The sequence below is a fragment of the Ahaetulla prasina genome, chromosome 1 (genome assembly GCF_028640845.1).
Source record: "Ahaetulla prasina isolate Xishuangbanna chromosome 1, ASM2864084v1, whole genome shotgun sequence".
Classification (NCBI taxonomy): Eukaryota; Metazoa; Chordata; class Lepidosauria; order Squamata; family Colubridae; genus Ahaetulla; species Ahaetulla prasina.
The window spans coordinates 319,360,136-319,375,597 of NC_080539.1; the positions used below are offsets into that span (position 1 = coordinate 319,360,136).

Below are 15,462 nucleotides of genomic sequence, written 5' to 3' on the forward strand. Positions count from 1 at the left end.
CGGGCCAATAAAAACTGACCCGCGGGCCGCAGTTGGCCCGCGGGCCGTAGTTTAGACACCCCTGTTCTAAATGTTAGGAAATTTCTCCTTAGTTCTAAGTTGTTTCTCTCTCCTTGATTAGTTTCCAACCAAACTTGCAGCCTGTTTAGACTGTTTATCTGGATGTATAATTTGCTTGAAAATGCCATCTCTTTGCTTCCTGATTGCTCTGGCTTCAGTGCAAAGTAAATGCCATTATCAAACTTACATGAAAATCATCAAAATGTTACATTTAGCTTAAAACACTGAAATAATGCCACCTGCAGGTTGTAAAATGAATTTAGCAAAATAACATCTGTATAGATTTGATTGCATGATAAACTAAGTGCCATCAATATGGATCATTAACATTCAAGAAACTAGCCAGATATGCTTTATTTCTTCATACACACAGATGCAACTCTATCTCTCTCCTCCTTCACCTCCAAAGAGGGTAATAACACCAGTTGTCTGATCTCACAAGATTGGATTTAGTTGCATTTGAACAGGAGAATCATGGTAAATTGCAGAGCTGCAGTTTTACAGGGAAATTTGTTAAAAGTCTAGAAGAAAATAGCATTACTGGTATTATTGATAAAAGTGTAGGTGGATGTGTCCATGTAGTCACTGGACATGTCTATCTGGAAACCAAGAGTCAAGCTCAATTTAAGTGGCTTTGCTTTTTATTATCCCATTTTCCCTAATGTTTATACCTGATAGAATTCTAAATGAAAGTTTTAAGAAAACTATATCCAACTGCACAATCATTCCTTGTGGCCACAGGAGTTGCACATACAATTCCAACACTTTCTTTACTCATTGCAGAAACCAGAAAATCTACAAGTATGCAGAGAAAATTAGGTTTGCTGTGACTCATCTCTTCTACTGAGGTTAATGGAAAACTATTTTCACTCAGATGTTCAACTTATTCCTAAAGCATTTGATAGCTCCATACTAATGGCACCATGTTAGCCATTCCTACTTTTTCCTATTATGGGACTGATATAGCAACTATGAGGGATGAAAAACTATGCAACAAACTGGAATCAAAGATTATCTGGCCTTCTATTTTTGATACATTCATGGACTGTGGACCTTGGTTGATGTATGTTAAGGTGTTGTGTCTTCTTTTTAAAATCTTGAATCTTCTGATAATTCACCTGAAGTGTTTCAGATCTTAAGAATCTCCAATTTTCAGCTGTTAGTGGGGCATTTGAATTATTAGTTTTGGCTGCTACCCCATCAGCAGTGTACATTAATGGAATCTTTTTGTTATTGCTTCTTATTCACTATTGGTAAGGCTTCAAAGAAGTACCGTATATACTCGAATATAAGCCGATCCGAGTATAAGCCGAGGTCCCCAATTTTACCCCAAAAACTGGGGTAAACTGGGGACTCGAGTATAAGCCGAGGGTGGGAAATGAGGCACCTACGTTGGGGAAACCTCCTCCTCAGCTGAGAAGGCTGGCGGCTCCCCGCCCGCCTCTCACTGCACCGGCAGGGCTTCCGTCCGTAAAATGTGAAAAAGAAAAACTCAGTATAAGCCGATAGACCCGAGTATAAGCGAGGCTTAAAAAAAATAACTCGAGTATAAGCCGTATAGACCCGAGTATAAGCTGAGGGGACGTTTTTCAGCACAAAAAACGTGCTGAAAAACTCGGCTTATACTCGAGTATATACGGTAATTAATTCTAGTGCTTGATCTGTGACAGTCTTTCCTCGTGTAATCTCAGGATCATTACTGACAAAGTGTCTTGTCAAGAATGCTGGTAATTCTAGACTGCCATCATTTTTCATCATTTGCTACCCTGTCCTTGACATTAGGCAAGACAGACTCAGCTCAGAGTGGTGTATTGAGTTGAGCTCTCCTTTTTCTCATTATGAAATACTCACAGAAGATATCTCTAAAAAAATTCCATTTTAAGCAGCTCTTGGGGAATTGTGGAATGGTCAAGGCAAATCCTTTTGTATTCTGTTACATTGAGAAGCCCTTTAATAGCATTTAAGTCAATTTTATGGTGTTGACATCGGAAAAGAGAACTAAATGATAAGATTAATAACTTACCTGGTAAGCCAAAGGCCACTGTTAATTCCATCATGCAATCCATAAGGCTTCTGAAAACCGTTTGAAGCAGGGGTGAAATCTAAAAATTTTCCCTACTGGTTCTGTGAGCGTGGCTTAATTGGTGGGTGTGGCTTGGTCAGGTGACTGAATGGGCATGGTCAATAATAATAAATAATAAAGTATACAAAACTTGGGAGGCATCGGTCTACCTTCTTTAAAAATAGAGACCCCAGTCTACCAATTGCTTTTTACTGAGAGGCCCCGGTCTACCTTCTTTAAAAGCAGATCCTGGTCTACCAATTGCCTGTTACTGACAGGCCCTGGTCTACCTTCTTTAAAAATAGAGGCACCGGTCTACTAGCTGCCTACAGCGCTAATCAGCTGTAGTGCGGCCCTTTGAAGTGCCACGACAGTTTGCAGCTATATCACCACCAAGCACTTTAGGGACAGAGAAGAGGAACAGCCAGGGGTGGACAGTGGGGGGAGCAGGGATTTTTGCTACCGGTTCTCCGAACTACCTGCCCCCATCCCTACCAGATCACGGGATCCGGTCCGAACCGGGAGCATTTCACCCCTGGTTTGAAGTAATCAATTATGCTTATTTAGGTTTGTCACTTTTATGGGATCCATTACCCGAATGTCTCCTTGTGTTTTTCCTTTTTACTTATCTTAATTTGCTTTCAAATTCATTCCTAGTGCCAGTGTATTGAGCTTGAGAGCTGCTAATTTGTCTGCATTATTTAGCACAGAGTTTCCAAAAGCTATTTTTAGAGCCTCCAAACTTCCATTTATAATTGTTGAATATTCAAAGATATAAAATATTGTTTGTGCAGTCAGTAAACAGACGCTGGCCATCAGGTCTGTTGTAAATTGCTTTAAAGGGATTTACTTTATTTCCTTGCTTAACTTGTTCATCTGGCACTGGGGATAAATTTATTGGAGAAATAACAGCTATTTCAGACGGGCGGGATTCCTTCTGATGGCTTAATTCCTCCTGAAGGGCGGGATTCCTTCTGATGGCTTAATTCCTCCTGAAGAGAGCTGTAAATTGTTATTTTTCTAGTTCTATTTCCAAATCCCAATTCAGGATGTCATATCTGTTTAAGGTGTAAATAAAGGAAATAAGATTTGTTTTGCTGTTAGTTGTACTCATGAATTTCTTGCCTGGTTGATGTTGGGCTGCTCTGTTAGTTAGGTGAAGTCTAAAAGTAGGCTTGTTCTTTTATTATTTTTTTTCTTTATTCTGTCACCTTTTCTTACAGATATAAATTAAATTCCAAGATGCTCAGGATGTTATGAGAATTTAATTATCTTCAGAGGGCAGTAATGATAGTTGAAATAGGCTACTGCAGTAAAATAAAAGGGGAATGAAATAAATAAAATAGAATAAAATGAGGCAGGAAATATCAGGTTACTTTGTTTACTCATTGTTCTAGGTTGATGGAAAGCATTATTAAAGGGGAAATTATCAAATTTTATTTAATAAAACAAAATAAAATATAAATTTTATTTAATTATTCTGTAGATCACTAGGAATAAAGTTGAACTAAAGCTCAATTTGAGTGTCTTGTCTTTCTACAATTCTACAGTATGATATGCATTTTAGAAAAATTTGCATTCTAGCAATATTCAGTAAAAAGAAAACATTTCCTTTGAATTACATTTCATTCCTGGTGGCCTCTTGTGGCCTATCCACAAAATGGATATTGTACATCTTTTTTCTGGACTTTTAATTATCGTGTCTGATGAAGAGTTTTTAGAATCTTGAATATTTTGTAACCATTTTGTAAACTGTTGCTTGAATTAAAAAACAATGTTTGAATGTGGATATCGCACTATTTTAATGTTCTCTGTTTCCATAGTGTTTATTTTCAACAATAAATGTTGCACATTAATTTGCTACACTTTTTTTATAGACAACCTGCATGTTAAAATATGCATTATGGGAATGAAAACTATAATCTTGTGAGTGCATACAGTACCATGTTTGTTCTACTGTAATAATGGTAGTAGTTTGAAATAATGATTTAGAAAAAACAAAACATATTGCAATGAATGGAAAAAAGTTAAAGCTGATTAAGACAAAACTAACTTTAATTACATTAAACCTTAATTTATATCTCATTTCCCAGACAATTTATTTACAAAGTATCCACTAATTAGAGCTGCACCATGTAATCTTACATGGAAATAATAAGGCCACAAATTAAGATACAAAATCACAAGCTGGAGAAAATGAGACCCTCATCGTAACAGCACCATGATACTAACACAGAAGTCTGCTTGAAGGTAAGGTAATTAGAAGCAGACTGAAGCTTATTTACACTGCCAAAAAAGTTCAACAATGACTCTGAAATGTAAAGAGTACATGACATCAATAAAGTAATTCAAAAGATACATCTTCTGTAGTCTTCATACCCTCATTGCTGTTGCTATAATCAAGCTCTGTGTTTGTATGATAATTTAGCTCCATAGCTTAAATTTGGATGAGCTCTGCTTTACTGTATTGCCACAAAGTACATAAAAAGCTGGGGACTTCACAAGCACCTCTGTCTACCATAGTAATGTTGATTTCCTACTCCTCATTGTTCTCCCAAATATTTTGCTTGATGTCTTCAGAGACTCCTTTTAGGAATTGTTGTAGTAGAGAAAACAAATTTTCTCTTCAGATGGCCAGTCTTTGTGTTGTTGTTGCTGTTGTTGTTGTTAGTTTTGAAGTCGTGTCCAACCCTTCGCGACCCCTTGGACAACATTTTGTCTCTATGAAAATGAAAGTCACATGAGCAAGATCTGCTAAACCAGGGCTGTCAAACTCCCAGCCTGCAGGCCGGATGCGTCATGCACTGGCCACGCCCACACCTGGTTTAATGAAGGGGGGGGAAATCCCGATACGTCACGTGATGCCGCCATGACGTTGTGAATTTGACACCCCTGATGGCCACACCCAGTTTAACGAAGGGGGGAAAAGTCCCGATACGCCACATGATGCCGCCATGACGCTGTGAGTTTGACACCCCTGATGGCCTTGCATGAAGCACGACTGTTGCAATTCGTTATATACCTTTGGACAGTCCTATAGGAAAGCTGCAGGAGTCTTATCTAAGCTTTCTAGAACAATGTTTGCCAATCTCACTGGCACTAGGAGCTCAGTAAAATGGCTTGAATCTTCAAGGCCTGGTGGATTATTAGACAGTGAGCCTAGTCTACAGAGATAAGAGGTGGAACAAATGATTTTATAAGAGGAAGTTGGAGAGCTATAAACCTAAGCAGTAGAAGGAAAAATCGGGAACACCCAAGGAGTTAATCACTGCATTTACCCTTTCAAAAAAGGCTGAGCAATTATCATTTTTGGTACTGGACCATGCTGACCCTGTGGGATCTTACCAGATGAACAGAAACAAATAAAAGGTATTCTCTTAGGTATGTAAGGCCCAAGCTATGAAGGGCTTTATTAATGACAATCAACATATTGAATTATATCTGAAAGCCAATTAGTAACCAATGCAGCTTGTAAAATAGAAATGTAGCAAAATGACACATTCCCATTATTCATTGTACTGTTTCATTTTAGATCAGCTATTCTTCCCAGGTGATCATCAAGAATACATTAGTCCAAACAAAAGATGATTAAGGCATAAACAGACTTCCCAATCCAGAAGCCATAATTGGAACATCAAACATCACTGAGCAAAGGCACCCTGGCACAGCTGCCATTTGCTTACTAAGCAAGAGCAGAAAGTCCAGAACACCAAAATTATATACAAATTCTGCCTGAGATAATAGAATCCCTGAAATGCTACTATCCAGAATAATTTTGGAAAATCCCTGGAAATAGAAGCTTATTAAATCCAAACATTCAGTCTGAGTCTAAGTCTGTTCCTCCCCATCCACTCTACAAACCTCCAGGCACCAGGAGAGAACATTGTTTGATCAATCATGGATTGAGATATACAGCTGCACATTATTTGCTTATGGATAATACCTGACCCAGACTGCCAAATCTTTCCAAGATGGGAGTGGGAGAGAATAATAGGCTCCAAGGGACTCTGCACAGCACTGGGGTAGCTGCAGGTCTTGCATAGGAATTCAGCTTGCTACCACCCAAAGTCAGCAAACTACAGCCTCTTCTATCAACACTCCCAGTCCAGCTGTGAAGATTCACAGAATTAACAGAAGCCTTGCTAGTTAGGAGATGGCTCCAAATTATTTCGAGTGGCTAAAATTGAAAGGGATAGTACTAAAAAAGAGTGTAACATGAGAAGCGAGCACTAAAACAGCAGATACATTAACAGGGAAACAAAATTAAAATAATACATTGGCTATATATGCAAATAACTTGGCACCAAAAATTATTTTAAATGTGTTATTCAACAAACCAGAATTACCCTTCTATATCAGCAAAATGACTGTAGTTTAGCAAGCTTGCTATCAATTGCTGTTACCACTGATGGCATCTCAAAGATCCTAACCTATGAAACACAAATTTGCATGCATGTTCAAAGTATTTTCTGTTCATCTAATTGATTTTTGCCTGTTTTGTGTATGAACATGTCTGTCAATTAGCAAGAATTGTGTTGGGGATAGAAAACCAAAAATAGGAGAGCATTCTGGACTCAGACACAAGCCATAGTTAAAATGTGTCAATATTCGTAACTCAACTGCAAAACTGTAGACTGTTTCATAAAATAGATGGAATTTGTTCAAGCAAACTACCTATAAAACAAATCTTAGTTTAAACTGTGAAAACTAAACTTTAAAAAAAGTAATACCACAGCTAGACTGGCATAAAATGATCAAGAAACTGTGGTAGTTAAATCAGTAAAAATGTGTCTTTTTTTGTGATCACAGAAGTTTTTACTATTTATTTATTTATTTTTCAAATTTATATACCGCCCTATCTCCCTAAGGACTCAGGGCGGTTCACAGGCAGTTAAAATACATATAAATACAGATTAAAAAACAATTAAAAAACTTATTCTATTGCCCCAAATTTAAAATAGTATAAATAATAAAAAACCCTTAAAACCCATAACTTTAAAATCTAATCTAGTCCCGCGCAGATAAATAAGTGTGTTTTAAGCTCGCGACGAAAGGTTCGGAGGTCCGGAAGTTGGCGAAGTCCAACTAAGATCCATGCATTCATGCTCAAGTTCTTATAGGCTTCACATAGATGGAAAAAAGAATGCTCAGCCAGAGAGACTTTTTGGCTGATTTACTAAGACTCATTCTACTCATTAAAGACCTGACAATACATTAATTTGGGTATTGATATTCACTTACTAACTTCAACTTATAAAAATGAAGCACAGCCTGCTTCATCCATTTGAAATATTTTAACCTGCTTTTCAACAGCTTGGACCTGCACCTTTACATTGGGGGGGGAGGGACAACCCTCATAGATACTCATCTCAAATAACAGTTCTAATAAGGACCAGCTAAAATGAGGAACCATCAAGCAAACTTATTCTTTCCCAATCAAGTACAAATGCCTTCTCTCTCTCTCTGCTGGAGTCAAAATGAAGGATGCTTAAGTCAAGGTTGCAAAGGATGTTGTTTCTTGAAATGCATTGTCAAACTCCTCCTTAGGCTCAATTTATATTCATTTTGGGGCCAAGGAGCTCACACATTGTAATATATATAACGCAAGGCCACAGGATATGTCTTGATATCTATATTTAAGAATACCTTTGTACCTTTATCAAATATTGGGTATAGAAATAGCTTCAACAAGCCAATCTGTATTCAAACGGAAAAAACTTTATTAAAGATATGTACATGTGTGTAAATATAGATTTTCTCAAAAAACAAAGCTAAATATTATCAGATTTGTAATCATTATGGCATGTAGTGTGTAATACTGTTTGGAAAAGAATTGCTACTTATATAATTTAATAGCAAAACAGAAACAAACATAGCACAAGAACACACAATTTTATACTGTTATATAATTATAACAAAAAAAGTATATTTGGGAAACAGACAATTTTTTTTATTTATAGTACAATTTTTGTATTCTTCTGCAAAGACATTTGCGACAGGCATAGGATATTAATTTGCCTTTCTTGAACTCATTCAATTTTAGAGAGTTTGAATAATTGTAGCAAGATTGACACTAGAAGACTATCAAAATATAAGCTCTGGATAACAACTGGATAACAATTTTTTTTCAATCTCTCTTTGCTTGGTTTCTTCATATAGAAACAATTTATCTACCAAACAATGAAAAACAAAACTATTAAAACATCCATGAATAGCTAAACAGAGAAAATAAATATTTTCAGATATCATCAAGTTGGACTTGTAGCATCTTATCAATTTTTTTCTGCTAGTGAAAAGGTATAAGCATGATTATGCCATATTTTTGCAGTGCAAACCAGAATGGTACTTTCCACCATTAGAATATATTTTAAAAAGCTAGTTATCAATGGACTAAGGCAGAGGTCTTCAAACTTGACAGCTTTAAGACTTGTTCACAAGTCTTAAAGCTGCCAAATTTGAAGACCTCTGGACTAAGGCAACCTAAAAGATTTCTTTCAATATTCCTATTTCATTTACTTTTCAAAATTATGTTTGTTCTTAGGTCTTTGATAATAAACACTCTCTCTTGAAAATTACATTTTTATAAGATGTAGTTAGGCAGCTTGGGCATTCCGTTTTACAATTACATACAAAGAATAATAAAGTGAAAATGTTTCAACTTGTCAGCATGTCTAAAATTCCACATTTTTTTCAAGCAGCACTTGATACAGCTAGTTTCTTCAAATGATCCATGAAGACCTGCAGACTGACATCATCTGTAAGAATTGGTGCTCCAGATTCCTATTACAGAATGGAAGATGTTAGCAGCCTTCTCTGTCAGGGCGCCTGCCTTATGATACAGCCTCTCCCCGGAGATACAGACAGTCCTGGCTTTGTTGGCCTTCAGAAAAGCAGTGCATATCTGGCTTTTCCCCAGGCAGTGAAACTAGGATGTTGACAGAGCTGGCATGGATGGATGTTAAATTTTACTGGGGCCTTAACCAGCGTATTGTTTTAAACTGTGGTTTTTAATGTAATGTGTTATTTTGTTCACCACTCAGTTTTCCTTTTGATAGATGGGCAACTATATATATATTTTTAATAAATAATAAAGACTTTGTGTCACATAAATTTATTACAAGGAAGCAAAAGAAGCTGTGAAAAATGAGAGTCCCCAGTTGGGCTGCATATGTGCAACTATTCTTCCTTCAGACATGTGGCACTGTCAGGAATGCTGCCCCTCCTGGTCATTTTTTTATAGATTTAAAAATATTGTGAGGTGAGCATAATGAAAAACAAACACTGATTTGCAGCAACATCCTTATTTCTAAGAATGCGTCCTAGCCTCAGGGTTTCATTCCTTTAAACTTAAGCAGTTTGCCATCAATGAATGGACATTTTTTGTGCTCTGTGGTAGAGACATCTGTTGTTGGAATTTCTGATCTTATGCTTTACACCTTATATTTAGTTTCCCCATTAAAATAACTCTCAACACTTAAATAAATTTTCCTTTTGCAAAATATGTGTAAGAATAGAAAACTATTTAAAAACAGATGCTGCGTATCTTGGATTCAAATCTCACATTTGCTTTGCAGTTTAGTTCATGAGTACATTGTTCTTTCATTTCATGAATCTGTCTTCTAAAAAAGTGAGTCATTTTTGACTGTCTGTACCTATTAGAATAGCTATCTATAATGCAATAAAACTATTAATCTGTTTTTCAGTAGATATACACAGTATAAATATATCCAATATAGTTTTATCAAATTCTTAAATGATGAAAACAAAAGCAGTTTTAAAAAATTTACACTTTTAATAACTTTGAAGATTTGCCTTACTTAAAAAGTCTCAAAGAAGACTTTCTATCAAAAATGTATATCTAATTCTAGAAAAAACTAATACAATATTTTCTTAATTTAATAAGTAGTTAATTTACCACTCCATCTTAGTACCTATCTTTAGTCCTTAATTTGAAGATGCTCAGAAATATTATCACAAAAAATAATATTTTAATTATGCAGGTTAATTATGCTAAAGCTTACCTGTCCCCAAGCATACATATTATTATGTGTTTGAGATGGATTTACTTTAGATAGTAGAAAACGGGCCTTGAAAGAAACAAGAAAAATATAATTTTATTAAATAACAGATAAAATGGTTTCGATCACAGCATGTACACCATTCCTATAGCAAGGTCAATTCTCATAGCATTTGCATTTGTATGAGACTTTGTGACAATCTGTAAGTCTTTATGATACATTGTGCCCTCACCTATATATTTCCTTATGAATTGAAGAACAAGATCAATGCATACTAGTATTAACAGTTTTCTCTCTTATTATTTATATAAATATACTACTCTTAAGTACTAATGTATATCAAAAAAACTGCACACCCCCAAATACCAATGTTCTTCTTTAATAACCAAATACTACATCTTTGAGCAACAATGTGCTATTTCAATACATTAGAGGTTTCACATTATTTCAATACTGCACTGGAGAAAGCATGACAGAAATTAAAGTATTTACAGGATATTCTGTAAGTGGTTCTCAACTGGGAATAAAGCCACTCTTTGTATGTTTTGATTATATGAAAGACTGTCTCTTCCAAGCTCAACATGCAGGATAATACATACTCAATCATGCTCCCTTTAATTATATGAAATATAGCTTACCAAAGCTATATTACTGTTTAAATAAAAAACAGATTGTTTTTTAATCTGTTTTTTATTTAACAGACAAGCCCCTAGGTAGAAATCAAAGTAACTTACCTGACTACCTCCATGTTCAGTATCAATATATCGTGGCATTGGAAATCTTGAATGAAGTATTTCCTGTGCATCATCAGTTGGGGCTTGGAGCAAATGACGAAAGTTTTCATATTCTGGCATATCCTGATAGCCTGATTTGCGCCACTGAGCTATAGTCTAGAGACAGCAATTCAACATTCACTGTTTAGTGAAAATTTAATATAAATTGGTTTTAATAGTAAGATTGCTAGATCAAGGTAAATCAATATTATTATTTTTGCCATTATTATTATTCAATTATTCATATGCTGCTTCAATTACCAGGCAATTCTAAAGGGACTTAGATTAAATAGGATTAAAACAAATAAATAACAACTACAGACCAAATATAAACACTGAAAGAGTACTTGGAGGATAATACCACAATAGACTATCTACTGATTAATTTTAGCGGTGCAATCGTTTTTTTATTAAGAGCAACTCAATAATTATGGCATTTCATTAAATCCTTAAAAACAAAAAATAATACATTCATATTTTCAAGAAATGTGGTTATAAATTTTTAATATTCATGTATCTATAATATACTTCTATCATAAATTGTCTACTTCCACACATGCCATGTGATAATTCAAATTGATCAAAACTTTAAAAAAATAATAACTTACTACTAATAGCAGATTTTTATTGAGTATACTAGATAACACTTTTTTATCAGTTGTCAAAATCTCTTTTTAATATTTTTATTAAATTTAAAAATGAATAAAAATTAATATTAAAAGTAAAAAGTAAAAAAAAAGAATCTGACAAAAAGCAAGATAGAAGTGCAAAGAAAAGAAAAAGTAATGGAAAAAAAGAATCTCATATGTAACCATTTATAGGACATGTAACAATACTCTATAGTCCAATATACGTATCAACCAGTTCCTTCCACACTGGCAAAGAAAAAGATAACAGAAGTGAATACAGATATAGCAGGGAAAAGAAAAGAAAAGAAAAAAATGATGATGATGATGATGATGATAAAGAAGGACTTCATGCCTACTTCTGGTTCTGAACCTGCCCATTGCTGATTTCTGAGCTCCTTTTTTCCCCAGATTAAATGATAAATTTCCTCAGAGACTGAGTACCATTTCAAAAATAACAAAATTTATATTGGCTGTAGTTGCTACTCAAAGACTTTTCTAAAGAAAAATTATTTCCTCTTACCTCTCCATGATAAATAAGAATTTGGAAAAAGGTGTCCATGAGAAGTATGCGATCAGGCAGAATACTGCTGCTGTCTAAAAGAACAGGCTAATATAAAGAGGAAATATGTTTCATTAAATATACTTGAAACCGTAAAAAAAGTTTAAAGACAGTTTTGTGCCAATTAGTTAGGAAATAAAGTAATATTTATAATGTATTCTTTGTTTAATTATAGCTTAAGCACAAATCTTATAAGTATGTTTCAATAACAATAACAGCAGCAACAATGAAGTGTATGATTCCATATTTTGGGATCCCTTGATACCTTGATTCAGTAGGCAATACGTTTTACAGTAGCATTAACCCTCACTTACATTCTGTTTAGCATTAAATAATTATACAGGTTTCCATACCTCTCATGTATATAAACATAAATATATAAGACCTTTTTTTTAAAAAGTGATTTTAAAAGTGTGTGGAAAAAGTAGTGAATTCTCATCCTGTAGCTTATTTATTTATTGTACTACATTTAAATGCCACCCCACTCCAAAGAAACTCCAACCAAGTTTTTGCCAACCAATACTACCTGGTGGCAATTCCTGATCTTCTCTTCAGAAAAAACAGAGCAGTATGCTCCTCTATGGGAGCAGTATGTTCCCAAAAGTATGGGAGCATACTTTTGGGAACAGCATGCAAAAGCAATTACAGGCCAGAGCAAGTTTTGAATAGCCATCTGATGGCATTTAGCACATGATTAAAAAGCAATCTTCAATAAAGAATTTTTCCACTTTTGCATTACACAAAATTAAATTTTGGAAGAAGAGGATTAGTAATTAGAAATCCCTATTCCAAACAAAAAGGATTTCACTTTCAATTGTTGTCAATCAGTGTTGAGTCTACCATTTTGTGACAAATTTAAGACATATTCAATTGTTTTATTTCATGTTTTTGATGCTAAACTTATGTGATCTGTTTAACATATATTTCAATCTGAGCCCTGGTAACAAAATAGCATATGCATAAAAAAATAGGATAAAGCAAAATCTGTTCTCCTGGATTTTTTCCCCCCTATGTGCTATACCTCTGGAGGTCCATTAAAAGAGTAGGCATAAAGAATTGGTTGAATCATTATAAGTGACTGAGTCAGATCTTGACGCATGAAATGATGGCGATAATAAGAACTTTCATCAGGACTGTTATTGAAAACTTGCAAGAAAGGAGATCTTCTTAAATGGAACATAAACTGCAAAAGAAAACAAGTCCAACATAACTCTATTTTAGCAAATGTTTAAGCTCATTGTGCATCAAATTCAGATCAGTGCACTAAAATTAACTGAATGAGAAATGTTTTTGGACTCCCCTCTTGAAACAGCTACAGTATAGATTAATGCATATAGTAAGTAATATTGTCTCAGTACGTAGATCTTATAATCAAACTTTTAAATATAATGAAGCTTTTAGTTCATAATGAAATCAAGCAGTATTCACAAATAACACACAATCAATTAAATCTTGAAAAGTAGCAAGTAATATCCTTTAGGAGAAAAAACACAGCTTTGCTTTTCTAGTCTGATTGGTAAGACTCTGATTTCTATTATAACTGCAACCTCTCTGCAGAGATTTAGATCCCATTACCACTACCACCCCCAAAAAAGTCCAATGGAGCTCATGTACAAAATAAGCAACATCCAGTTTTACTGAAATGTCACAGAGTTGTAACCTACTGTTTTTAACCTTTTCAGGCAGCCTTTTCTAGAACTGCTCCTGGTTGCCTCTATCAATTTTTTCTAAATCCTTGCCTTTCTCATCTCTAACATTTTTAAAGAGGACTGGAGACAGGCACTTCCACTTCCATTAACCGAGTTGCTTGCCTCAAAATCTCCAAGATGCAAGTCACAATAATTTTCCACTGTATTTCACTCCTAATTTGTTATAAGATAGCAATAGCAATAGCATTTAGACTTATATACCGTTTCACAGTGCTTTACAGCCCTCTCTTAAGCGGTTTACAGAGTCAGCATATTGCCCCCAACAATCTGGGTCCTCATTTTACCGACCTCGGAAGGATGGAAGGCTGAGTCAATCTTGAGCCTGGTGAGATTTGATCTGCCAAACTGCTAACGCAGCAGAAATAGCCTGCAGTACTGCACTCTAACCACTGCGTCACGTAGCTCAAATGAACTACTCTGCATTGACAACATGTTTTTGTCGGACTGTAATCATGCTTTATTCTTACTCACCTGTGGGTAAAGGGAGAAAGTTTCTGAAAATCTGAAGGAATTTGGGTCATCCTTATGATATTCTCCAAATTTCTGGCACTGCAAGATTTAAAAACAAAGTCAAAGTGTTCAGTATGGCATTTTTAATATTATTATGTTGTAAAATAAAAAAGTCTGCAAATCAGATTTAAGAAAAGCACTAAGGCTTGAGTTAATCTGTATCCATAAATATTACATCAACTTTAATAGTCAGGAATATCTCTAAATAATAGTTTCTCTATTTTGTATGCTACTTTTTTGCTTTCAATTATGTTCACAACTATGATTTCCAGACAATAAAGTATTATTTCAATGATAGGGAAACTAAGAAAACTATCGCAACTTACATACCCCGTATTTTTCGGAGTATAAGACACACTTCCCCCCCCCCCAAAAAAGAGGCTGAAAATTTGGGTGTGTCTTATACTCTGAATGTAGTTTTTTCAAAGCTTTTTTTCAGCCCTAAGGAGGTGCTAACAAGTGGAGCGATCTGCACTTTGCCTGCTCCTTCTGACTCTCAGATGTGTTTTAGAAGCTTTTTTTCAGCCCTAACAAGGTGCTAGCAAGTAAAGTGATCTCCGTGCTTTGCCTACTTTTCTCATTGCTGCTCCCTCTCAGCTGTGCTTTAGAAACTGTTTTTTATCCCCAAGCGGGGGATAAAAAATGCATGCACACGCTCAAAACCAGCAATCTAATGTGCTGAAACTGACCAGACTAAGGATGCTAGCCAGATGAATACCTGATAGGCAGATTTCTATTTCCTATTTTCCTCCCCAAAAACTAAGCTGCATCTTATACTCCAGTGCGTCTTATACTCCAAAAAATATGGTATGTGGCGAGAAACTCTGTTAATAACTATACAAGTAGCAATCACCTTCAAATAAGTATTTTATTTCTTACATTAACACTTTATTATACAAAATATGTCAGATTAAAAACCAACTGTCAATTTTCCTAATATTTTTCATCACATGGTGAGCAGGTTTTTCAGGTATTTATTGTTCCCAACTATGGCTTTAGAATTTTTAAAGCATTGGATTTGCATCAGACCTAGCAGAGGGACATGTTCTGCTATAAAAGAAATTAAAAAGCACAGGTGTAGGAAAGAGTGTCGCAGGTGGCAGTCAGGATATTCCTTAAAGATAAGTAACAGAGGCTAACAG

General features: G+C 35.1%; 1 protein-coding gene across 2 annotated transcripts in view; it reads right to left on the bottom strand.

Moving 5' to 3' along the window:
• Positions 1 to 7,206: 7,206 nt before the first annotated feature.
• SEC23A (SEC23 homolog A, COPII coat complex component) overlaps positions 7,207 to 15,462 on the bottom strand; it is a 37,483-nt gene continuing 29,227 nt past the window's right edge. The window contains exons 15-20 of one of the 2 annotated variants that reach the window (XM_058162301.1): positions 14,282 to 14,359; positions 13,123 to 13,284; positions 12,063 to 12,149; positions 10,875 to 11,030; positions 10,144 to 10,209; positions 7,207 to 8,902 (exon numbers count right to left, since the gene is read on the bottom strand). In XM_058162301.1, coding sequence (XP_058018284.1) covers positions 8,813 to 8,902; positions 10,144 to 10,209; positions 10,875 to 11,030; positions 12,063 to 12,149; positions 13,123 to 13,284; positions 14,282 to 14,359 — 639 coding nt within the window. In that variant the 3' untranslated portion in view covers positions 7,207 to 8,812. The remainder of the gene's footprint in view (positions 8,903 to 10,143; positions 10,210 to 10,874; positions 11,031 to 12,062; positions 12,150 to 13,122; positions 13,285 to 14,281; positions 14,360 to 15,462) is intronic. The other variant, XM_058162302.1, reaches the window with a different exon arrangement.